The 27,113-nt window shown below is 40.2% G+C and overlaps 1 protein-coding gene across 7 annotated transcripts in view; it reads right to left on the bottom strand.

Annotated features, from left to right (window-relative positions):
• The window catches only part of STOX2 (storkhead box 2), a 134,030-nt gene that overhangs the window by 9,065 nt on the left and 97,852 nt on the right, over positions 1–27,113 (bottom strand). For all 7 annotated transcript variants that reach the window (XR_014515343.1, XR_014515344.1, XR_014515345.1 and 4 more), the window contains exons 2-3: positions 14,114–14,266; positions 3,855–6,126 (exon numbers count right to left, since the gene is read on the bottom strand). Coding sequence is in view for 4 of the 7 variants with exons in the window: in XM_083458100.1 (XP_083314226.1) it covers positions 3,855–6,126; positions 14,114–14,266 (2,425 nt within the window). In the remaining 3 variants the exon portion in view is untranslated. The remainder of the gene's footprint in view (positions 1–3,854; positions 6,127–14,113; positions 14,267–27,113) is intronic.

Genomic DNA, 27,113 nt, shown 5'->3' with positions numbered 1-27,113 from the left:
CTCACTGAATATATAGGGGAGATATGGCATTATGGACTATTGGTAGGAGCTCACAGCACCATCACCAACAAATGTTGCTGAACAGAGTTGTTGATTGTATAACTCTAAAAAAAATTATACCTCAATTAATTTCCAAATAAACTCAAAGAACAAAATATATAAAATCCCCAGTAAAATAAATATTGGTGTAATGTAAAAATAAATAAAAAGAATAACAAGAATTAAAATCCTGCTAAAATTAAGACAAAGATAAACCAGCAAAGAGAGAACAATCTTTTAAATTAATTAATATTTTTACCAGCCACAAATACAATATAGTGTGGACCTAACACATCTAAGCTGGCATTCTACATGTGTTGCACAGGAGGGAAAAGGCCCAAATCGTAGTTACTGCTAGTTCTGCTTCCTGGGATGTAGAGTAGGGCTTCGCATAAATGACTGGCAATGTCGGGAGAACTGTGCAGAAAAAGGCAGTTCTCAAGGTAATCAGTGCCCAAAAGGTCAACACCAGCACCTTGAATTGGGGCCAGAAACACACCAGTAAACAGTGTACAGATCACACAAAACTGGCATGACAGAAGCAAAGTATCGAGCACCTGTCAGCAACCTGGATACAGCATTTTGCAGCAGTTGCAGTTTCAGAACACTTTTCAAGGGTAACCAACCGCATGTAGAGCACTTTATTATCATAGCAATGTTATTGTTATTGCCATTGGCCTTAACAATTTTCATATAAAATATCTCAAACACAAACTTCAAGGAAGTAAAAAAAAGTTATATATATTTTAAACCCAATACATTAAAATTACAAATTAAATTAAAGGTATTTGCTATCTTCTCCTTAGATATCTTCCACACCAGCTGTTTTGATCCTTTCCACTTCTTTCTCTCAAAGTTAAAACATATAGCATGTTATAAGGGTCACAAAAGGCTGTAACACCTAGCTGGGTTGTTTCCTGTGAATTACCTTCTTATATTACCTTCCATTCTAGGAGTATGGCAGCCAATGTAAGAATCACTCACTGAAAGGGAGCTTCAGCAATATAAAAATCTAAAAAACCATGTGGTAGCAACCTGGAAGATTGGAAGGAAGTAGAGAAAACATGCTTATTCCTCCCTTCCATCCCAGTTCCTTGACAATATTAGCCTAGATGTTCTAGATGGACAGATGGGTTCATGTCCTAGGCCAACTGTCCAGTCTTTCAAAATAGGAACAAATTATGTTTACTTTTGAGTGAATGCAATATAGCTTTTTATAGAAGAAACTGCTTAAGTAACAGATAAAAAATGTTAAGATATATATGCACCAGTAGTGTAAATACAGTGGTACCTCGGTTGTTGAACGTAATCCGTTCTGGAAGACTGTTCGACTTCCGAAATGTTCGACAACTAGGCACAAAGGGCTGGCTGCCAAGTCAATGGAGAAAATTGGGGGGGGGGGCAGTGGAAGCCATTTGACATCCGAAGTGCATTCGAAAAGGGAAGCAATTACTTCCAGGTTTTCGGTGTTCGAAAATCAAAATGTTCAGCTTCCAAGGTGCTCGAAAACAGAGGTACCACTGTATTTTCTGGTTTTCGTCTGCACCAAAATTAGATTGTAACTTTTGCTAATTTAAATCCACGTTCATATACGTAGTTCTTCCAGAGGTATTAATCTGAACTGGCTCAATTCAGGTGTTTCTCCAAATCCTGGTTTGTTTCCTCTGAGGCTTCTCTTTCCGCTACCTGCTTGGCATGAATCCTAATTTGCTTTGCTGTGTGACTTGTGAACTGGCAAGATAGGCCTGTTCTCCAATCCAGCATCAGAAATCCACCTCAAGCCATGGTTTCTGATCCTGGTTTCGAGGGCAATTACTAACCATAGTTTGCTGACTTTGTTGTTACAGTAAATTAAGGATTATATCTAAGAGCAAGGAATGCACTCTGCCTAATCCATGGAAAATAATCTGAAGAGAACCTTAGTCATTAACAGACTAAAACCCCTGTCCCACACATACAGAGGGAAAGTTCAAAGAAATCCACCCCAACCGTTACTTTGAAAATCCTGTTGAGTGGCATTTTGCAGGGTAGTAATGCACGGAGATTTGGAAAACACTCACTAAATTCTTCCCTGAGCCAGTGAAGAATAAAGAAAATAAAAAGAAGGGGTGGAAAAGGTTCTGTCTATGAGAGAAGCGATACAGGAAGCTGCCTGGTATTGAGTTGGAATACTGAACCATCTGTGACAGTTTTGCTGACACTGACTGGCAGTGGCTATCCAGGATTTCAGACAGGAGATGCTCGCAGCTCAACCTGGAGATGCTAAGGACTGAACCTAAGATCTTCTGCCTGCAAGGCAAATGCTCTCCCTCTGAGCTACAGAGGCAGAGAGATTAGATTACAGAACCTGCAGGACAGAAACAAAAGCCTACCTTTTACATTCATAATGATATGAATAGCATGTCCGTAAAACTGACATTTTTTTAAAAAAAAGCCTTGGTTGAAATAGTCAAATAGAATTGCACCTCCACACACACCCTGGAAAAGGCAGCCATCACCACACAGAAAGCTTTGCTTCTTTTCCTCAGGCCTCGTGCAACAGTATAAGATGCAGGTAGTTTGATAGAAGCAATTTACTTTTAACAAAACACGTGCAATAATACCATCCCCGTCTTTGTCTGGTCTCCAAGAGCTACAAACCCAGTAGAAAATAGGCCAATTTGAGAAACAACAACAGAGCTCTGTGGGAGCTGACCAGAAAACAAAGACAACAGCAAGGTCTACAGAAGCTCAGAGAAACCCATAATTAGAGCCTCCGGGCACCGGAATCGAACCTTCTAGGCACAGGCTCCCTGAGTTAACAGCAAGAAGCAGCTGTGAGGAAAGCAAGCTCTCTTTCCAGAGCCAAAGAGCACCAAGATCAAGCTAACAATGCTATTTCATGCATGACAAATTTCCGACAGAAGATCATTTCCGCGTAGGAAAAATGTCACAGCCTACAGTCTGATCACCAGATCTGACTATCTGTACAACTTCTTGCCTTAGATTAAGAAACAGTGTGGGAGGAACCTGATCTTGTTGAGATCATGCTCTCTTTTCCTCCTGCTCTCTGGCCTCTGAGGACACAAGTCTAGTCTAGCACTGCTAGAGGAAGCAACTGTGGGCTCCACAGGCATTTTTCCCAATGAGTTGTCCTTCCAACATTGGTCGCTCACTACTTTCGTCTTCATTTCAGGATAACTGATAATATAAAGACTACTGCAATCATTACCAGAAGTGTGCAGAGATTAGTGGGGTTCACTATTCATTGCAATAAAACAAAGAATGACTTGACTCTGCAATCCTATAGGAGCCCTTCTATGCTTGAGTGAATAAACCTAGGCAGATAATCCATATAGGCAAGAATTTCACCACACAGCTGCACCATGTTTGAGTATCTGTATCACATCCATTTTTGCCAAAGCTTAAGGAAAAGTATAAGCAGAGCTTGGCTCTGTTGGGTTCATGCTCTTCCTTTTCAGCCGATAAAAGCTTCCTTTACCACTTGACGGTACGGTGACAGAGTTCATTCAGAAAGAGTTTGTATAACTTTGTGAGCTTAAAGGTTGATTATTTAGCAGAATAATACTGACCTAGTCATCCTCTGAAATAATCACAATTATCCCCAGTTGTGTAAACAACCTCACAAATGTCTGGTGGCTGCCTGACTTGGGAAGAGTAACCAACCAGCCAGGATAAAGTTAGCAGAGAAAACCTGCTATAAAATGCTATCATCGAATAATAGCCCAGCCTCGTAATACTTAATGCGTATGTAGGACACGATAATTTAAGATTAAAATATTACAGGTTTTGGTAAATGAGTGTTAAGATCTTACCGTGGCGAATTGAACCCACTGTCAACGGTGATGCTGCTGCTGTCCATGCTGTCCAGCCTTGCTGAATGTGTGGCTCTCTGGTTGTTGCTGTTTTCCGTTTCCTTTGGAGCAAGGAGAGTCAGATTCTTCTCAAACTTCCTTTGCAGGTCTCTTTCTTTTTCCCGCTCAAGAAGCCACTGCATAGTGCCCACATCATCCCGGTTCTTTTCTTCTTCAGCGTTCTTGTTGGTCCCTTCGTCAGAATCGTCATCATCCGATACGTTGTAATAGTCGAAGGATGCCTCTTGGTTCCCGGCTGTTTCTTGCTGTCTCTGTGAAACAGGTATGACTTGTGTTACTGAGGTCACCATAGCTTGCTCGAGTTTGTCGCATCTGCCTGGCAATGCATCAGAAGGTGTCTTTTGATGAGGTTTTAGTAGTGGCACACTAGGCTTGTGAAAACTGTTCACAGACAGAGTACTGTGGAGAGGCTTAAAAAGTGTGTCTTTACTAAATATTTCTTTCCTCTTATCAAGGCTACTAGATTCCGTGTTGTGGTGTTGAACCAGTCGGCCATTTGCAATCACTTCGGGGGTTTGGCTAGTTGCAACTGGTCCACCGCTGCTGTTTGGCCCTTTAGGTGACTCCTCTTTGTGCACCCCAGGCTCTCTGGCTATGTGCTGAGATTGCCTTTCTGAGGGAGACACTTTTTTAACGCTTTCTGTCAAAATCACTGTGTCATGGTCTTCTTTATTTTTCCCCAAAGGTGAAGGAGCAGTAAGTACAGTTTCACTAGAAGTGTTACACTGAAAATAATCATCAATTGCTGATTTCGTTGTACAGGAGTTGAGCTCATTATACGGGGGCAAATTCTCGGCTGGCTTGCTTTGTTCCAAGAGGCTACAGGAAATGGGAGTTTCTGCATTGCCACCAGTCTTTTCAGGTTTAACTACTTCTTTGTAGTTTGCAGATGACATAAGAGCCCTTTGATGACTGAGTGATTGAGAAGGCCTTAAGGTGCTATCGTCAATGTACGTTTGGCTGGTTGTTTGGTCATCTTGACTGCAAGCTTCAGCTATGTCTTCAGGTGTACCTAAAGAAGGAGCACCCAGAGGTCCTTTGGAGTTATCCATCGATCGAGACCGCTCCTTGGCTTTATTAGACCTCTCATTCCTTGATCTTCGGTCCTGCGTATGGCTGTGGCTTCGATGGACCTTAGAATGGGAGCTTCCCCTTGAAGGTTCAGGAAAAGGCATTTCAGTTCTCCTTTTGGCTAGTTCACCAGATACATCCCATTCAGGTGTCATAGGAAAGTGAGATTCAAGAACGTTAGGGCTGCTGTGCATAATGAAATTGTCCCTCTTGTGTTCTATTATGAAACAGCCTTCGCGTGGGGACCTTGTGAGGGGATCATAGAAATCATACTCTCTTTCACCCGGAACGTCCAAATGGGAGCCCTCTGAAGGATCCCCTTTAGAGACCCGAGTTTTGCTATGCGACCGAGATTTCCCATGAGACTTCCTATGACTTCTACTCTTTTTGCTTCTCCCACTATGGTGAGCTGAAGATCCAGCTTTGCTTCGTTGAGCTTTTTCTTCTTCAAGTTTCTTCATTAGTGCAGTGTGCCTCATGACATTTTCCACAGTTAGATCTGGGTTAATACGCCTAATAATCTCCATCTCTACCTCCCTAGGTATAGTGGTAGGGGTATCTTCATCCCTCAAAGGCCATTCTTCTGGAGGAAACTGGGCAGAAAAGTTGGCCAGCTGTTTTGTCTTGTCCTTTTTGAAGCTTAGTCGAAACAATTTTAGCCCAAATTTCTTAGACTGCTTTTCTCCATCCTTAGGCTTTGTAAGTGTCTCTGTTTTATACGAAAAATTTACAGTACTTTTACTTTTTTCAGTGGGTGGCACCTGGCACATGGAAGGGGGGCAGTAGGAGTCCTTGCAGTCTTTTGCCGATTTCCTCTGTAGAGTGGAGGCATGCATGCTGTGCATGTCTTCTCTACAACAATGGCAGGAGTCGCAGTGGTTTTTGGGTAATGTCCGGTCTCTGACGCAGCCCGAGGTGGAAGGCGTTATAGTTCCTTGTTGTGGAGAGGTACACTGAGACCTGTCAGGTATCCTCTCATCCAGATGGTACCATTTACTGTTAGTTCTAATAAGGGATGGTGTTATAAAATAAGTCTGTGGGGTCACAATGAAGTAGCCATCTGGTGTTGGGTATATTTTCCTCTCCCGTACCAGCATGTTTAAGGTATGACGAAGGATTTCTGGACTTGGCGTTGGAACACCTGAAAACAACAGCAAAATGTATTTATGAGTTCCTTTTAACCCTTCCCAAAGTATGCAGATCCTTGACATGATCTCAAAGATAGTTTCTGCTGAGCAAGCAAAACCTGGTCAAGCATCCTCCAGCATGTTTGCTTTTAACCTATCTCTTGCACTTGAGGTCTCTAAATTATTAACTAAAAAGGGAAAGCACTAGCAGAATGTGAAAAAATCCCCTTATTTATTTTCAAAGTGTTGGCGAACCTTAAGGTTCAAAGTTACACCTCCATACCAAGCCCCAAACTAAAAATCTTTATTAAACATTGTGGATTCTTCTCTCACACACCACTTACCTTGATAAATATTTAAATCCTAATTAGCCAAGTTATTGCATATAACACAAATACAAGGCAAGAATAAATATGCTGTTTTTGGTATCTGCACATGTATTTAAATAAAGAAATCATATCAGAAAATTAATAACAAATGCCCATGGGGAGGGAAATACACCTTAAAGAAGCAGATCAACATTTCCCTGATTATATCGCAAACTATTATCTTAAGAAAACTGAAGGTGCAGAATTCAATCTAAAAGAAAGTGTCATTTCAATATCAGGAGAAAGTCAGATTATGTCAAATTTTTCACACAATACACAGATAGCATTAGATTTTGAATTTGAGGTAAAGCTAACTGTAAGACCAATTCAGAAATGCAACAGGTTGACTAGAGAAACCGTGGAGGCTTTATGCAAAAGCTAGACAAATAAAATAGCTTCACAGTGAATATTCAGTATGAAGATGACAAACAAAGTATCTTAAAGAGATTGTTCTTTTCCATCCCATATGGCTGAATATGCAACCAAAGAAACTGTGCAGCTGCAACATAAGATACTACCCAAATTACTGTATTTACATGAATCTAATGTGCTATCAAATCTAATGCACACCTCAAATTTCAAAACCCTGAAACCAAAAAAGTTTTTGCTGGCGAATGTAAATGCGCCATCAAATCTAATGCGCACCCTAATTTTCGCAATGTAATTTGGCCAAAAAAGGTGTGCATTACATTTGAGTAAATACAGTAAATTTCTATGCTATTAAAGGCACATGTTAACTTTTTAAAGCAAACTTACAAGGCATGAAGAAACCATTAGTTACCAAAGAAGACATAATGGATATAGAATACACTATGGATTTGGAAAGTAATGGGGGGGGGGGGAGTAACGCCCATCAAAACCAAGATTCCAAAATAATCTTACAACAACAAATCAAGCTTGTTTCACCACCCATCCTAAGGCATGTGCTGCAGCCATCCCATGCATAATGAAGGCTTTTAGATCACTTTCCTGCTTATGTCTGAAAAAAGTACAAGAAAAAGTGACAGTGTGAGAAAAATTGCTATAAAATGTGTTAGGCTGTGCGAGAATTTTTAACACCATCTTAACGTCATCATACAATCATGAGAAGAAATCCAGTTATTTGAAAAAAGAAAGAAAAAGCTTTCATACTTTTGGGGAAAAAATTCAAGCTGTGGAGGCACACTCTAAGTGCATTACTCATTATTCCTTTCTAGATTTAATTTAAACTTAGCACTTTTTGAATTTGTCACCTTTTTCAGTCACTGGAGGGCGAGTGGAAAAGGTGACAAATTTTTTAAAAAGAGCTGGATTTAAGCACTGGCTGGAAAGAAAGAACTGGGAGGGCACTTAGGGCATGCTCCCGATTTTCCCTTTTGAATTTAGCATGCCTGAAGTCATGTGGTGAACATGCAGGCAAGGTTTAGGTCAAATAGGGAGGAGGCTTATAGGCTGGAGTTCACCACCATTGCGCTATATCATAGTGGCTCAAATATGTTAGGATACCATTTCAAAGCAACATTTCTGTACCCTGCAGAAACATCTTCAAAAGGCCTAACAGTACAACAAGAATTAAGTAGCATAATTTAATCGAGCCTCACAATTTATTACAAATGCACAATCCATTTTAGTGCAGTGGCCTGCCAATTCTCCCCCTCTCTCTGCACCCTCTTGCCCAATGTGCTACCTTCCACTGTGTTTTAGAGGAGGGGTTGCAAACCTTTTTGGACCAGCATAAGTACCTTGAATTTTGAGAAAGAGCTGCAGGCAGCGGTCACAAAACAGCAGCCATAAGGGCCCTATCGTAATGAAACATTAGAGAGGACAGAGTCATTGCTGATTGCTCCTCCCACCCCAAAAACCTCAGGCTTACCATGGGAAGTCAACTATGTCCTGTTGGTACCGATTGTGGAGATCACACAAAATTGTTTTCTCCCCCACCACTTCAGGAAAAATATACAAGGCAGCGACAACGTTAGTTCTCTTACTCACCCACAGACATACGTGCATCTCTCTCTTTCTTTCTCTCTCCCCCCCCCCTCTCTCTCTCTCTCACACACACACACCACATAAACATCTCTGTGTCTCCCACAAACCACACATAAATGCAGACCACATATTCATACCTACCTACCTACCATTAATAATAACACATCTCCGTTTCACTGACCACACATACTGTATATGCATAGGTCAGTCTGTCCCCCCACAGAGAACTCATATACTTCTCTCTCTGTCTCTCTCCCCAAGGGCACTTCTCCCTCACATGCATAGGTATCCAAATGATTTTTTTGGTAGGAGGAGCATTTCCAGGGCTACCCCATTCTCTCCTCCGCCCCCACAGGTGGATGGGTTCAAAGTAAAATACTGACAGTCAGGAGCAGGCTAATTTCTCGCACAAAATGAGAAGCTGCCTGTACATTCTGCCTCACATCTCATGCTCTAAAAATGTTAGAAACGTGCTCTTTAAAAAAGAAGAAGCTGGGAATCTGAGGGTTACAATTAATCAAAACCCCTATTTTAGAGGTCCTGTAACCTGAAGGTATATCTCTTCCATACCAGCAAAATAATTAATTCAAATGAACCCTAGAACCATTGCATTATATTATACCCATTTTAAAGTTAGAGAAACCTATGTTAAATGCACCCCAAAGATCACACAAAATTAATGTTATTACCATGACTAGCAATCAGATTAGATAAACGTCTATTAAAATATATTTGTATGTCTAGTTCATCTTCAAAAGCTACCTCATTCCTACACTTCACCAGTAAATTCTTTCAATGATAAAAAATAAATAAAACACAGCGAAACCGGAATTTAAAATACTGCTTGACAGCAGTAGTGTTATTTAAGATTATGTAGTGCTTTAATAATTCAAAAGCAAAATCTGTCTGGACACTGAATCATCAGACATGTACATCTTCCACATCTCAAGAAAGTGTGTTGTGCCCTCCACTGAGCTTCCAGACAGAAGATTATGTCTTGTTTGCTGGCCACAAAAGAAGGCTGACCTAAGGTGAACCCAGTTAAATGTAAGACACATTTCAAGCTGCTGTGTGTAAATTGGATGCAATTTAGAAAGGAAATGTATAGGAATCCTAGTTTTAGAAAGAGGCCACAATGAGGCATGGCAGCTGTCAGAAAATGACTTCCTCACTTCTCAAGGTTACAGCAGCATTAATAGTTATATTGCATTTCAGTTTACCGTGCCTAGATAGTCCCATACATTATGCTAATTTTGTAGCTACCTTGACAGTGAAAACGGCCAAAACGTCTTCCCTTTTGTTGCTGTGTTCTAATGACTGGCACCTATTCCATTTGCCTTCCCTAGCTTGGGCTCAGGGAGCATTATTCAATCTGCCTTCCAACAAATATTGAACATAACTTTACATAAAACGATTTCTTTTAATAAGATAATAGGCATTCACTGTGTTTCCCTATTAGGAAGAATTGTTTTATGTTCATCATTATAGTCAAGCTCTGCCAAGAGATTTGTGGAATCTCTCTCTCCTCTATAAGCATGACAAGTGAAGGCCAACCTGGCCCTATCCAACAGCCAGGAAAGGAACAGTTGCAGCGTCATTGCTTCTTTACTTCCTGCACAGAAGAACACTCTGCTCCAGCTGGGAGCACAGAGCTGAAGGGATGTTCTCCTAAGGTTACTGGGAGGCTGCATGCCTTGCTTCATAGGATGAACATCACAGCAAGGAAGAGATCAGCTTGGCCCCATCCATTGGCCGGTGAAGATGCAGAATACTCAAATGCTTTCTTGCCTTCCCATCTTGTTTTCCTTTGGTATCATGTCTGTTAGATGGTGCATGCCCATAGGCTCATAATCTTATCTTTCAGTAAATAGACAGTACTGTGTAGTAATAATAATAGTAATAATAAAGTAAAGGTAAAGGGACCCCTGACCATTAGGTCCAGTCGTGACCGACTCTGGGGTTGCGGCGCTCATCTCGCTTTATTGGCCGAGGGAGCCTGCGTACAGCTTCCGGGTCATGTGGCCAGCATGACTAAGCCGCTTCTGGCGAACCAGAGCAGTGCACAGAAACGCCGTTTACCTTCCCGCCAGAGCGGTACCTATTTACCTACTTGCACTTTGACATGCTTTTGAACTGCTAGGCTGGCAGGAGCAGGGATCGAGCAACGGGAGCTCACCCTGTCACGGGGATTCGAACCGCCGACCTTCCGATCGGCAAGCCCTAGCTTCTGTGGCTTAACCCACAGAACCACCTGCAGCCCTAATAATAATAACAACAACAACCACTTAAATGCTTTAGTTAATGAAGTAGTAGCATGTTCCCTCTCCCTCCCTTTTAAATAAAGCAAACCCTAAGGTATAACAATAAAGGAGGCATGTTCTACTGGAATTGGTGTTTATTCACTATGAATACAGATTTATGAAAAGCAAATTCCAAATACTGTACTAAAACTTCTAAAATGATCCCCCCCCCCCGAACTGTCACTGTGGCTTAACAAGGGGTAGAGAAAAAAAACCATCCTTTGCTCATGATATACTAGTTTAAGATGTACAGTGCTTGCAATGTGAGGTTATAAATAATTAGTATACCTTATTTCTGATATAGCCATGACCCAGATTTGTACCTGCTCTGTTGCTCAGCAAACTAGGTGGCTATGTTGCAATGTAAAAACCTGCATTGAGGAAGCACATTTTTCTTCTAAGGCTGTGGCTTTGAAATTACTCAACCTTAAAGAGTTGTGTAAAAAGCAGCAAAGTAGCAGAAGCAGTTTGATAAGTGCAGCTTTAGATGGGCAACCAGTTTTTGAACCAGATGGGCTGTGGGTTGGTACCGGTTTTCACAAGCAAATGCCAGAGCAGCTATTAGCAATTCTGATGACTATAGGGGTGATCTATTCTTACTTTCAAGTATTTTGAATACCATCCTTCAGTAAAGATTCTGTGGGTGGTTTACATAAAAGGAGGGGGGGGGGAGAGAAACACAACAAAAGTAAAAATAATATGAAAGGACTCAGTTATCACCAGTAATAACATCTGCAATCTGTGATGGAAACAAAACAGCAGTGGTGTGAAAATGTTTATGTAACCACCACAAAAGGCCTATAATATGAAACAGTTCTAAGAATAAAGGGTCCGGTAGCCACAAAAACCATCTGTCCACAGCTTCTCACAGGACACTATGGAATGATATGTTTGCTTGATCTAGTCTCATCGTACAGCATCATTTTAATTGATTCCAAAGTATTATTCTTTAACATTATCTCTGTTAACATTATTGCTATTTTTCTTACTCTCGCTATATTTGCAGGGAGGGCCAGAAACACATTTTTCTTATAACATGCCATTCTGAGAAGTGTTTGGGCATGGTCTGCCTGTCCCCCGGGTTTTCTCCATTTCTTACTAGGCAGAAATTAGTTGCCCAACTTAGTTTGTATCAGCAAGATGGAAATTTCTTATTAACATAACTTTCCTTGATTGGCTTTCTACAAGCCCTGTCTTTTTGCCAACTTAGGTAATACTGACTGGTCCATGTCTTCAAAAGAATTCGGCATCTTCTGTCAATCTTACAAAATTCAGATTTTTAGAAAATGTCCAACCCAAATCTCTTATGTGTGTTCAATCTGCCAGCTGTTGGCGTGAAACTACATTGTCTAGCTCTAGCTGGTACAAATCCTACAGATATATATTTTCTTGCTCTTTTTTATTTTATTTTTAGATCTGTATCCTCTCGCTGAACTGGAAGCGGTAATCCATGGGATTGCTTTTCATGTTGATGATATATTAACTTAAATATTACATGCTGAAATTGTCTTACTTGAAACGGAGTAGAGAAATTTAGTCATTGGAGAGGTTTGTAGATTACAAAATGAGTATACTTTTAACTTTTATATACATACAGACAAGCTGGCAGCTGTGCATGAGCTTCCATGTGCTAGGAACAAAAACCAAGGAAAGAGCCAACAGTTGGAAGAAATTATTTATTAGTTGGGTTAAGTAGATGGTTTGCAACCTGCATGAATTGGCACTCCCGGTTATTCCACCTATTCTATAAGATCTCTATTCATAGAGTTTTGTGTGGGTGAGATCAGAGAAGAAAAGAATCAGAAGCACTATTGCATTTCTGACTATGTCCAGATCTGCTCTTAAAAAGCTGTATCAGCAAGCTCTGCCCACCTAGTTGTAGAAGCTCAACTATTAAATATGGAAAAGAATAAGATGGTGGGGGAGGAGATTTGAAAAGCAAAGATGAACTGAAGGACAGACAGAGAATTTAAATGAGCAGTTACTGTTCACAGAGGATTATGCTTTACAGGAAAATACTAAAGAAATCAATGTTTTGGAAATCAAATCATTCCACAAAACTGGAGAGCATACCCCTCCAATAATATTATAGGGCAAGAGAAAATTGGACAAGTTTAATTTCCCTTTCAGGAGAGTAAAACTTTCGCAAATACTTTCTTTGTAAAACCAAGTTCAATAAAAATACCCAAATTGTGATTGAAAAAGTGAGTTCCCATGAATATTCTATTTGATATAACGAAACAGCTAATTTTCTACTCTTGGTCCTCACTAGATGATACTAGTAAGTCATACTAATAAAGATGTGTATTTGCAGATCACTGGATTCTTTTCAAAATATCCATAAAAAAAGAAAGAAAGAAAAAGCGAGATCCTTTGGCATTACCTCAGGAGGGTAATCCCCAAAAGGAATCTTTAATAATAATGACGATAATAATAATGTCTGCTCAGAAGCAAGTCATGCTGAGTTCAACAGGGCTTTCTCCCAGGTAAATGCATATAGCATAAGGGACTGTTGTTAATTTGTCTTAGACTCCATTGCAAGTGCAGCCTACAGAATATGCTAATGGGTTGAGAAATCTCCTCTGGAGTATATTTTCAACTAATAATCAAAGTACTGTACTGATGTGTATAAATCCAAATTAGCCATCTGAAATATTTTTAATCTCAACTGTCTAGTGGAAGTGTCCTTTCTTTGGGATTTCATTCTTTTGGCCCTTACTGTAGCACACCAAGTTGTCATGCAGAAAACATTGAGATATACTGTGCTAGAAAGTAACGTGAACTTTATGTGCCCTCTCCACCGCCTTTCCACCTCCAACATGGATCATTAATTTCACAGTCTTCTGAGAACACTGGCAACTCACCTTATAAATAAAGCCACACGTGAAGAGTAATAAAAGAACTCTGCTACAGAATGCAGCTACAATCCTATGCAAAGTTACTTCAGAGTAAACCCCACTGAACTAAGTAGGATTTACTTCTGCAAAAACAGGATCAGGCTGCATGTCAGATTCCCAACCCCCACCCCGAAAGAACAACAACCCCCCCAAAACCCCAAGCATTTTTAATTCTCTAATATTTTGAACTCTTTTTAGAAAAGTTGAAGGAAGTATTTGAAACATACTTTAAAATCCACACTCACATCTATTTAGAAAGAAAATCCTTTCCATGCACATATAATTGAGAATGAGGTGACAGACAAACCCTGATTCAACAAGAAAAGCAAGTGAAATAACCTGAATATACATCATTTCAAAACAGCAAGCTTGTAAAACTTTTACAGGTCATTTGAAATGCTTTGTTTAAAAATAAGGAAAAGAAAATCTGGGTCAATGTGAGCACAGATACATTAGCATGTATTTTACCTGGGAAACAGGTTGTTAGGTGTTCCATTAGCGCGTCTTGCGTGACTTGTTTTCGTGCTGAGTTCATTGCAGAAATGGCCAAGCAAAGGATTTCCCCAAGTGGGATAAACTGTGATTGACTGATGGGAGACATACTGATGGGCGATACATCACCTGCAGAGAGAAAATATTTTGCTTAAGTATTCTCAAAGCAAGCTGACTATATAGACACAGATGTTTCCAACGTAGTTTTGGAATAAAACCCGGACAATAGAAGAATAGAGAACATTAAAACAACAACAACCCTAGACTATTTTCACAACAGAACTGACATTATTAAAACATATCATTCCCAAAAGTCTGGTTTAATAGGGGTGGTGGTGAGGGGGTTAAAATGTACAAGTCTTCAGGAGTATGTTGACATGAAAGGCTACAAAAAAAAGAATCTGTAGAAACAGGCAGCCTCCATTTTTTAATATACCCCCCCCCCGCTCTCTATCTTTAAGCAGATTGCTGGACAATTCTATAAAAAAACTCTAGCAGAGGGCTAACATTAATTACCGTATTTTTCGCTCTATAAGATGCACCAAACCACAAGACGCACCTAGTTTTTGGAGGAGGAAAAGAAGAAAAAAAATATTCTGAATCTCAGAAGCCAGAACAGCAAGAGGGATCGCTACGCAGTGAAAGCAGCAATTCCTCTTGCTGTTCTGGCTTCTGGGGTAGCTGCGCAGCCTGCATTCGCTCCATAAGACGCATACACATCTCCCCTTACTTTTTAGGAGGGAAAAAGTGAGTCTTATAGAGCAAAAAATACGGTACTCATTTTACTAGAATGAAACCACGAGTATTGAGAGGACTGTCAGTCAAGAATGAAGAAGCTGACAGAGAAATCTGATGGAAGTTTTTGGCATCTGTATTTGACCTTATTAGGTCATTCCCCCAATTTTTACCCCTTCATCATCTTCTTTAAAAATCTGTGTAAAATCAGTGAATTTTTTAAAGAGCAATATTGAAAAAATATGGAACCGTTCCCTGTGATAAGCGATTATAAAGGACAAAAATCCCATATGCATGATGTTTCAAAGTCTGCACTTTGCCTACTATTTCAAGCCTAATTCTCTTGAGGTGGTGAATTTGCATCAGCATCACTAGCAGGGGTTCATAAAGGCAACAATTTAATTTGAGATGAGGAGGGGTAGGGGGGAAGAATGAAGGGGGGGAGGAATTGTAAACCATGAGTACATCTTTCAAGTTTACAAAAATTTACAAAAATACGAAGGCTAATAAGAGAATTTGTTTTACACACAGTATTGCATTGATTGTAAGTGCAAAGTGCTTCCTTGTTTACTTAAAAGCAATATTAAAGTCGGTTCTTATGAGAAAGGATTTTAGATTCATGCAAATGGTTGTTTCATTTATCTACACTTCCATATCTCTAGCTGAAGGAGAAGTCACATGCAGTGAAGTGTATGCAATTCCCCTGCCTGAAATTGCACATGTGGAACCCATTTTTAAAAAATGAAACCCTCCTATCAGCTGTTTTAGTTGGAGAGCAGAGGGGTGGACGCAGCTTCCCTTATTGTCCCTTTCTGAACAAACATCTGGTTATCAAGAATTTCACCTTCAACACAGGCTCCCATGTGGAGGCCCAGCTGGTCTACCTGCTCTCTGCTGGACTGAAGCTGTGCTTATGATTATAAGTGCATGGGACAAAATCAAATACTGCTCTAAATGCACTTAAGCCTGATGATTTTGGGGTGTTTAAAGGTGTCTAACTTTACTAGATTTTGTGTTAAATAGTTGCAGCAACACAACACAAAACAGCCACCAACACACCACTGCACTCGATTGTGGCCACTGCATTCAGTGGTATGACTTAGGATGCAGCTATTATTTTTATTTAACTCACTTACTATTGCTAAACAAATTGCTTCTGAATGCTTCTGCATATCTGAAAACTCTACTAAATGTTACGACTCTACACAACATTATAAAGTCAAACTAAACAATTAATAAATATTTGCATGGGCTGACTGCCTTTTAAAAGCATAACATAAGCCACGCCTTTTTAATTCTTAACATAATTTTTAGTTCTTGTTTATCGGTGACAGGGGAATTCTCATTTATTTTCACTGCTGACACAGTTAATACAATAGGCACTCTACAGATGTCTATGAGACATTTTGTGGCTCCTCATCTCAAATATTTTTGTAGAGCTTACAGAGAACCAGTGACAGCTCCTCTTCATCTCACCTTCAGAGGTACTAATTTGCCATGTTTTATCATACTCTTAAAAATAATATTTGCTAACACTTATCGTCTACGTTATTTCAGATCAATTTTAAAGTGCATTTTTCTTCTTAATAAAAAGTTGGGTAGCTTATTTCTTCTGAATACCACAACTCTTACGGAGCATGGAGGCCGGGGGAATCAACCATATGGCTCCCATTAACTTGGGCTGATGTCCGCTTAAGGCAGCTCTCCTTCAAAATTAAATTACCACACTCAACTTTCCAATGTTTATGCTCCAAATTAAAGGGCAAGCTGTGGGTGGGGGAGTGCTTTTGCAATCTGACTGTCCAGTTTGTTTAAATGCCCAACAATTGGTTTTATCACCACTACTACTAATTGAAAGGAACAATAGTCAACTGAAGAAAGCAAAGCTTTTTCCTGTTACTTTCTTATCATACTAAGAAAACAACCTGAAAATGGCTACCAAACAGAATTTGCTTGAGTAGAGAAGATGCTTCTTGCAGATGGCTACATAAAAAACTGCAAAAATATATATAATTTAATAAGAAAGCTTTCTAAATGATAAAAAATGGATAATAATGAATGGGTTCTTAAGGAGAATGTTATTCGAAATATCCAGTTAGATTCTCAGCATATTCTTTCCACCCATTTCCTCCAACAGTATTTCTCAAACTTGAACTACAACTCCCATCATCCCTAACTAGCAGGACCAGTGGTCAGTGGATGATGGGAAGTGTAGTCCAACAAACAGACTTAAGTTTGAAAAAGACTGCAAGCGTCTCCTATGTCTTCCCTCAAGGAAGGGTCCTGTTCAGAACAAATTTAACCACAGAATATAGTTCACAGAATACAACCCAATTATGCATCATTTCCACCCCCCAATAAATTTGTTTATAATATAGAATTATTGCATGCAGAGTAGTTTGGGTGCAACTATCAGGGGCACACAGTTCTGTCTGTCACAACAGCAAGTGTTTCATTCATGTCCCATCCCATTTATCTTATCCTTTCTTGTTACTGGCAGGACTTCGTGGAAACTGAAGAGATAAGGGGTGATGGAGGACATCTCTATGAGCTCCTTTGGATAACCAAACTATTTGATAAGTGTCCATTAGCCAATAGTTTAGTGGTAGTATAAAATACATCAGATGTACCCACTCTATGAAAAAAAGATTTGATTTGGCGGGAAAGTTTTCATTTCAAAGGACAACTCAGTACTAAACAGCAACTTGCTTTCTCTCTCTCATGAAATGGGAAAGTCTTATCTCAGTGGTAAAACACATATTTTGGGTGCGAAAAGTTATAGCTTCAATCATTAGCATGTCCAGGTACAGCTGGGAAAGATTCCTGTCTGGAACCCAGGAGAACCATTAGCAGTCAGAGCACAAAACTGTGATTAGGATGGACCAGTGCAGTATTTTTAAATAGTCCATAGCTATTTTTTAAAAAATAAAAAATATGATAAATGCATTTTCATGTGATATTAAACTGAAAGTATTCATCTTCTAGATTCCTATTAATAACATTACCTTCTTCATTCTAAAGCAAATTAAAATTTTCCTCTTTTTTTAAGATGAGAAGTACTCATTCCAGAAAGAGCCCAAGCTTTCATAACTGAGGCATATCCTGCATTAGCTATAGCGCCATACTATTTTATAATATTTTGGCTGATAAGTTAAAATGGTATCCTGACTTCAAATTAAATTTCACATATCTTCCATTTTTTTAAAATAAATTATTTCTTATATAATGCTACCTTTTGCTCTCTTTTAGTCAGTTTTTTAAAAATTCATACACTTACAAATAGTCTCCGTTTTCCTTTTTCTTCTTTTCTCTTCCCACCTAAATGTCATTGACATTCCACTCCGCCCTTCCCTCCCACTGTCCCTATACATATGTCAACAAAGAAAAGAGAGAAAAAACACACAAAACAAGCCATCACAAAAAAACAAACAGAAGCACAAACCCACACATATCATATATTTGGAACACAGTCCATTTGCTTTGCTTGCGGTTTAAAACTAAAACTATTTGGGAAGTCACTTTAATGCCCTATAACTGCTGCTTTCTAAGAACTGAAACATGCAAGATCTTCTTCAAAATGCTATCTCAATTCCTACCGCAGCCCTGCTTTCAATATACAAATAATATTGGGTCAAAGAAACCTACCAAAGTGTTCTAGAACACCTCAAAATATAAGTTATGCCTGAGACTTTAATTCTGCATTTCTCTCCCAGTTTGCCTTACATTTTTCTAGCTCTACTTTTTGAACTGCATCACTCTAAGTCAACTCTTTCATTATCTTATTAGATTGTTCAAAGTCCTAGCCTTGGGCAACCTGCAACTTTATAGTGGAGAAGCAGATGTTTATATGCTGATTGGCGAGACCTGGATATTGGGTTTTTCTTCCTCCCAAGTCCTGGGAGGGATGAGCCACTACAGGCCACTCTTGAGAGCCCAGCAAGTTTTGGCATGCTCCAGCAGACGCTCCAAGTATCAAATGCTTTCTCCCATGTAATACTTCTGTTTCACAGCACAGAGTGTACGGCTGCCTCTTGCAATCTTACAGCGAAACAGTGGAGGCCTTCTTCCAAGGAAGTACCAGAAGACAAGGTTCTTCTTCCACCCAAGTCATTGAAAGAAAGGGCCATTACCAGGCATACTTTAGAACTTAGGGAGAGCAGGATCTGTCAAAATACCCACAACCTTGTAAAGTCTATGTTCCAGAGCACCCACATACTACATTTTCCTTAAAGTATATGCTACCCAGTGTGGTGTAGTGGTTAAGAGCGGTAGTCTCGTAATCTGGGGAACTGGGTTCGCGTCTCCGCTCCTCCACATGCAACTGCTGGGTGACCTTGGGCCAGTCACACTTCTCTGAAGTCTCTCAGCCTCACTCACCTCACAGAGTGTTTGTTGTGGGGGAGGAAGGGAAAGGAGAATGTTAGCTGCTTTGAGACTCCTTAAAGGGAGTGAAAGGCGGGATATCAAATCCAAACTCTTCTTCTTCTTCTACCCTTTACATCAGTGTATCACCTCTTTAGGTCCTTTGAGCAAGGGAAGCTTTTAATTTCCAGTCCATGAAAAGCTTCCCTTGCTCAAATGACCTAAAGAGGTAATGGTATATATGCCAACCTCATAAATGAGTCCCTTTGAGTTTAATTGGGCTTATTCTTGGGTTATTGAGTGGCAGCCTAGGCTCTGGTTTAGGAGCGGGAATGGGGAAACCAAGGTCTTAAACAGGTGTATCTTTGCAATCAGGCACAGCGGGATATAGCTATGGAGAAGCATCAATGATTATACACTCACCAATTTTGTATCATGCCAAACCCTGTGGCAGCCATTTTGTGAGTGGCGCCCACAGCACACTCTCAAAATTTGAGATGTGCCCACTGGTCCAAAAAGACTGGTGACTCCTGCTCTATAAGCCAATCAAAAGCAAACTCAGGTAAATATGCACACATAAGACCTGAAAAACCTGTTTGAAGACACACTTCAACTTTACTAATAAAAATAGAAGTTATGCACAATAATTTCCACTGAACACTAATGCTCTGCTCTTCATATCACGAACAATGCTGCTGTCAGTTGGCCTCTGGTGACAACAGAATAGTGAAAGTTTCTATGCTGTGTGGAGAACTTCTACTGCTGGTTAAGTGGCACCCAGCCATTGTTTAGTATCTATTTATTAAATTTATATCCCATCCATCTGCTTGCACTAAGACATGGTTTGGCTTAGTGTACATGCAAACTAGGTCAGTGGAAGATTAAGACAATAAGCATTTGCATTACAAATTTCAAATTTGCAAGTTATATTCAAAATTATTTTCAAAAAGGCTAGTGATACCATCAGGATAAGACTTTGGGGTAGGGGCCCCAGTCACACTCAGTGAAGCAGTGTTGGCATGCCACATTTTGAAGTAATACACCTTACCATCCAAAGAAGCTAAGACCATTTATTCCACAGTGCAAAATTACGTAACTGAACCACTGAAAAAAAGGAGCTGGGAGTGCATTTAACAAACAATCAAGCTTACATTTAAAGCTAGTAGTATAGTTTGACCTGTCCAAAACAAACTTCTGAAATTTCTATTTATGCTAACATTCCTTCATACATGCTTATCTTAATATAGCTTGACAGAATATGCTGACTGTCTAGGTACAAGATAAACAAAGGCCATCATTGGATTAAAAATGTTAGATTAGAAAATTACAGCATTTACTATTTGGGTTTTGTTTTCAACAAGAATTGAAGTATTCTCAACATGCGCTGTTTCAGGTAGAGTGAACAGATGTACAGAACAATGGCTAAAATTCAATGGATGGGAAAAGTCACACCCTCAACTTCCCTTTTTGCCAGAAATAAATATCCAAAATGATGAAAACCATATTTTAATATATTTTCCCTCACGTTCAATGGCTAGCCAAAAGTCCAATGCCATAAATTCACATCCTCTAAGCACATTTTTTTTAAAAAAGTCTATATAAAATACTGAGCATGTTCTTCACAAAACCTAAACGAAAGACAAAAAAAGTTTAAAAAGGCTAAAATCATACTTTTCCAAGATTCTAAAAGCAACGTGTTAGTAAAATCACACAACATGCTAAAATGGAGCAGTCTTTATCCCTTTGCAGATATGCTTCCTTCATCTGCATGGACAACCACACCAGATACAGACAAAAAAAAGATACAATATTATTATGAAAACATCTATTTCATAGTATAAATGAAGACAAGAGTCCACAGGACTCTCTGAAAGACTGCACTGGACCTGAAAGATGACAAATACACCTTACCTTTAAAATCGGGCTATGATCAAGAACACATTACCTATAAATTGGTCACAGTTAAATAATTCAGCAGTGCCTGGACAATTAAGAGTAGATGTCAACTCATCAGACCGCAGAGCACACAGGCAAAATTAAGTTAGCTGGAAAGGACTTTAGGAATGTGGCTCCTCATTCATTAATTTGCTTTACAGTATCTAGTGCAACTCAGCATTTCTAGACCAGTTCTACTTCTACTTTCTGGAATGGAGGCACTCACAAGGATGGGGGAAGTAACACTGCGCTGCAATGCCTCAGGATTCTGCCGTGTCATCTTCCGCCTGGATCTCTGCAAAGTGAAGTCATATGAAAGCATTGGCCAACCTCACTCTTCACCACCATACCCAGAATCCTTTGTAAGCTGAAATGAGTAATTGCTCTGGGAAAATGCTATCGCACAGCGTTCCAGGTTTCCCAGAGCAGCTTTTGGAAAACTGCCTAGGTGCACTGTATAACAGAAACAAAACAGCTAAAACAGTGGCCAAAATAGCCAAGTAATCACTAATTAGTTACCATTTTAACTCCTAGAGTTTTTGAAGGCGTAGATACTGTCTTAAGATCTAAAACATGTCAAGTGTTAATAATTGAAATACGCATCAGCTTCTAAAATAATAAATTAGATGGCTGGTTCACTTAGCAGCTTTTATAATACAACCACAGATTCCTGAAAGGCTCTCTTTCGACCGTAGAAAAAGAAACTGCAGTCCACTTGAGCAGTACAGAATTGGGGGAGGCGTGGCTCACTTTTGAGCTTAATGGTGACTTACTATCGAGTCTCCCACCGCCACTGAGCTTATATTGCTTCAGGCAATGGCTGTATTGAGAACTAGACAACAGCAAATCTGTTATGCAGTGGGGAACCCTTGGGAGGAAAGCAAAGATGGCCAAATTGAGCAGGGAAGAGGTAACTGATGAGAGCATGTCTGAGCTGTCAAACACGGAGGCCATAACTAGCATGGTGCAACAGCAAAATAACAAGGGGTGTGAAACTGACAAATGTGGCCAAGGACAAGGGTGAAACCGATGAATTCACTGCAAAGGTTAGATGGACATTAGCTGCTCAAGTCAATCAAGGCTAAGTTATAGGATCTCTTCTTGCAAATTGTGGAGTTAAATAATACTGCAAATGAAGCTATGACTATGAACCTGGACAATCAGACAAAGGTAGACATTTTAAAAATGGAGGTGGGGGATCCATTGGCTGTGCTTGCCAGAGCTGATGGGAGCTGCAGCTCAGCAACATCTAGAAAGTCAAAGGTCCCCCACTCCTGCCCTAAAGATAGAACTACAACTTTTCAGTGGGGTAGCCAGACTGCAAATAAACTACTCCAAGTGTATATATTACCACTAAATATGTCAGAAGCAGAGAAGAACAGTCCTCAAGCTTCACTTTGCAGGACTCACCTGCTGCTGAGGGCCTGAAGGGCCTTGCCTGCCTCCTTCCATCTGGGCAGAGAGGGCTCCGTTTTTGTTTTTTAAATTGCTTTTATTTTTTATCTATGTCATTTTAAATTGTAATTGATATTGATGCTGTACAGTGGTACCTCGGGTTACAGATGCTTCAGGTTACAGACTCCGCTAACCCAGAAATAGTACCTCAGGTTAAGAACTTTGCTTCAGGGTGGGAACAGAAATCGTGCAGCGGCAGCGGGAGGCCCCATTAGCTAAAGTGGTACCTCAGGTTAAGAACGGACCTTCAGAACGAATTAAGTTCTTAACCCGAGGTAGCACTGTATTCCTAGTTTTAGATTTTATGATTTATGTGGAAATTGTTTTCCATTTGGTTGTGTACTTTTGATGTGTTTTATTTATTGCTTATGACTTTTGTTACATTGGTAATTATGTAAATCTTGCCATGTTGTAAGCTGCCTTGAGCATTGTTTTAACTATGGAAAGGTGGCATACAAATAAAATGCTGCTGCTGCTGATGATTTTAGTGGGTTTAGGTACTTCGGGGTAACAATGCCCAGTTGAGAAACATATTAGTGGGAAATTGTATGGGCAGATTAGAAGGGAGATGAAAAACTGGCATAACCCGGACTTGTCATGGTTTGGGAGGACAGCAGGCATTAAAATGGCTATACTGCCAAAGCACTACTTCTTTTTCCAGACCCTCCCTGTCACTATTCCAAATAATTGGTTCTCAAAGTAGCAGTGGCTTTTGAATAGCTTCACAACAAGAGACAAGAGGAGCAGCTTGAGTAATGCCACATTGAACAGACCACGTGACAGGGGTTCTGGGAATGCCTAATCTAAAGCTGTATTATGATACCTTCCTGCTGAAGCATCTTATTCATATTATATGGGGATCCCAGGGAATACAATAGGTGCAACTTGAGATGTATCTTTCAATACCTACTGTATCATCTTTTCTGCTTTTCAACCCATCATGAGCAATAATACATAAGATTAGCAATCCCTTTTTATGGACATCTTTGCAGGTCTGGAAATGCTGGAACTCCTTTTTAGCTGAAATACAGCCTACCATTATTCCAATATTGGACTACTTGACGTTTTGCTGCCCAGACAAATATGATAAATTGAAGTGAGGGGGAGTTAATCTATGATTCTATGATTCTATGACCGGACTCATCAATGGTTCCTCTTCATCCTGGAGAAGAGTGACTAGTGGGGTGCCACAGGGTTCTGTCTTGGGCCCGGTCTTATTCAACATCTTTATCAACGACTTGGATGATGGACTCAAGGGCATCCTGATCAAATTTGCAGATGACACCAAACTGGGAAGGGTGGCTAACACCCCAGAGGACAGGATCACACTTCAAAACGACCTTGACAGATTAGAGAACTGGGCCAAAACAAACAAGATGAATTTTAACAGGGAGAAATGTAAAGTATTGCACTTGGGCAAAAAAAATGAGAGGCACAAATACAAGATGGGTGACACCTGGCTTGAGAGCAGTACATGTGAAAAGGATCTAGGAGTCTTGGTTGACCACAAACTTGACATGAGCCAACAGTGTGATGCGGCAGCTAAAAAAGCCAATGAAATTCTGGGCTGCATCAATAGGAGTATAGCATCTAGATCAAGGGAAGTTATAGTGCCACTGTATTCTGCTCTGGTCAGACCTCACCTGGAGTACTGTGTCCAGTTCTGGGCACCACAGTTCAAGAAGGACACTGACAAACTGGAACGTGTCCAGAGGAGGGCAACCAAAATGGTCAAAGGCCTGGAAACGATGCCTTATGAGGAACGGCTAAGGGAGCTGGGCATGTTTAGCCTGGAGAAGAGGCGGTTAAGGGGGGATATGATAGCCATGTTCAAATATATAAAAGGATGTCACATAGAGGAGGGAGAAAGGTTGTTTTCTGCTGCTCCAGAGAAGCGGACACGGAGCAATGGATCCAAACTACAAGAAAGAAGATTCCACCTAAACATTAGGAAGAACTTCCTGACAGTAAGAGCTGTTTGACAGTGGAATTTGCTGCCAAGGAGTGTGGTGGAGTCTCCTTCTTTGGAGGTCTTTAAGCAGAGGCTTGACAACCATATGTCAGGAGTGCTCTGATGGTGTTTCCTGCTTGGCAGGGGGTTGGACTCGATGGCCCTTGTGGTCTCTTCCAACTCTATGATTCTATGATTCTATGATTCTAAAGGGATAATCAAAGTAAAATATAGAATTATTAGGGGCTACCTGATGACACAGCATTCTTTGCAAGATAAATTACAAGAGTGAAACATAGCTGGTTTCAAATAGCACAACTAATTGCTTTATTATTAAAATTTGTATCCACCAATCATCTGAAGATCACAGGGTGGTTCAGTCTAGTTCTCTAACCAGAAGGGACAAGGGTCTTCGCTCTCTCACCTTGGTTGAGCATCATTGCGTGGCAACAAGTTTGTATTGCAAAAGCATGACTTCTGAATTGTACAAGGTATTAAATGAACTGTAAGATTTCAGAGCATGTGGAAAGGTGACCTGGAAACACTAATCGAGGATGAGCAGGAGGACAGAATATAGACAACACCCCCCCCAAACAAACTTAGCTAAAATACAAGAAACCACAATTAAACTACTTTTAAGATGGCACTTTATGATTAAGGGAGTCTGAACTCTGTGCTGACAAGAACATGGGGGATGCGGTTGCTACTGCACATGTGGAATTGTGAAATACTTCAGACTTTTTGGTGGCAGGTCTTTGAGGATGTGCCAAGATCACGAAACAATTTTTTTGTTTAGACCTTGCGTTATTTTACATACAGAATAATAAAATTCCGAAAACAATACATAAATACTGAATTTGTATGGTTCTAGCAATCACCAGCTTAAAATCAGACCCTCTCATAACATTTAACACAACCCCACAGGGTAGTCAAGGGAATGTCCAAGCACAATCAATTTGATGCAACATGGTTCCTGTTTCTTTGTTTCATCAACGCTTGCAAAGACGTTATTTATCCTCCAGCCACACATGCAACATTATGGTGTGGATGTGTCCACACAAAGGAGTAAAGTTTTATTTTCCTGTTATTGTAACATTCCTAACTCACCTGTTGTGGATGAATACTGATGTGATTGATTAATATTTATTATACATGTTGTGTTCTGGAAAATTGTGGAAAAAACATCATTTATTTTATTTTTACAATAATTCGCTGTGTTAAATTCACTGCTAAGGGCTGTTTGCCAATAATTCAAACTGGTGAACAAGTCCTTGCAGGCTTGCCTCTCATCATCCTATTCACTTTTTTATGCATGCACCAAAGAGGAAGCCTTGAAACCACGCCAGTAAGTTGGCAATTAAATGTCAAACAGCTCCTAAGACAGAAAGCCAGTAAAACGGCTGCTTCTCTTGCTCCTGACAAAGAAGGTAACATTCAGAATGAGGTCACTGTGTGAGGTTGCTCTCAGCGTGAGATTTGTATTTCCTTTGCTAGAGTCTGTAACATTCTATCTGAGAAAAAAAGAACTCAAGGCATGTCTGGGCTTATAAGAGGTTGGATTGCAGCGATGAAAATGTATTTTGTATCCCGTGTGTTTGAGTTAGGGGAATGGTGAGTGTAGCACCTATCACATGCAAGAAACAGGAATTTGACATTGATGGAGGGAAGGGGAAATTATATAGCTTGCACCAGTCATTAGTGGTGTGTGTGTGTGTGTGTGTGTGTGTGTGTGCACGCGCGCGCGCGCACACACACACACACACACACACAATTTTATCAAGAGGAGCTGCCCATAGCAGCTTGTCTTCTATTTTGATACCTAATCTAGAGAGTTTGACCGTATCATTCTAAATGGAACTCAGCTTTCCATTCAACTTTTCTGGGCTAGTAAACAATTGTGCTAAAAGGTTAAGAGTTTGAAATATGGTTAGTTTCGTTCTTCTCAGGCCTTCTCTGTGATAAGATGGTAGCTGTTTTTATTGGCCTGCGGCACAATAGCTCATCTGCCATGCGAAAAACCACTGGAAGGTATCATACACATACCTACTGAGCTCCAAAGCCAAGCTTCTGTGTCATCTAGAGGAAGTCAACCCTGAACCAGTGTCTCATGACTAAAATGATAGACAAAAGGTAATGAGAAGAACCCTGCAAATGTGTTAGTCAGCCAGCAGTCCTATTAACACTTCAAATTAGCTTACCATACTTTCAATGGCTCTACCATACCCAGGTCTCCTCCTCCTCCTCCTCGTTCTGTCAACCTGCTACCCCATAACTTCTGCAAGTGTTTGTGAAGACTTCCATTTCTAGAAAAGCTCTCTAACGTCTCATGATCTGCTCACATTAAGTGATGGTGTGATGCAAGTGTAGTGGACACTTGAGTTGTGAACGTGATCTGTGCGGGAGGCACGTTCGCAACCTGCAGCATTTGCAACCCGCGACCCGCACGTCTGCACACGCGCGAGTCGCGATTCAGTGCTTCTGCGCAAGGCACGATTTAGCACTTCTGCACATGCACAAGCGCCAAAACCCGGAAGTAAC

This window comes from Podarcis tiliguerta (genome assembly GCF_965153285.1).
Source record: "Podarcis tiliguerta genome assembly, chromosome: 9".
NCBI lineage: Eukaryota > Metazoa > Chordata > Lepidosauria > Squamata > Lacertidae > Podarcis > Podarcis tiliguerta.
The sequence above is the reverse complement of the archived record's forward strand: the minus strand, read 5'-3'. Positions and strand labels throughout refer to the sequence as shown.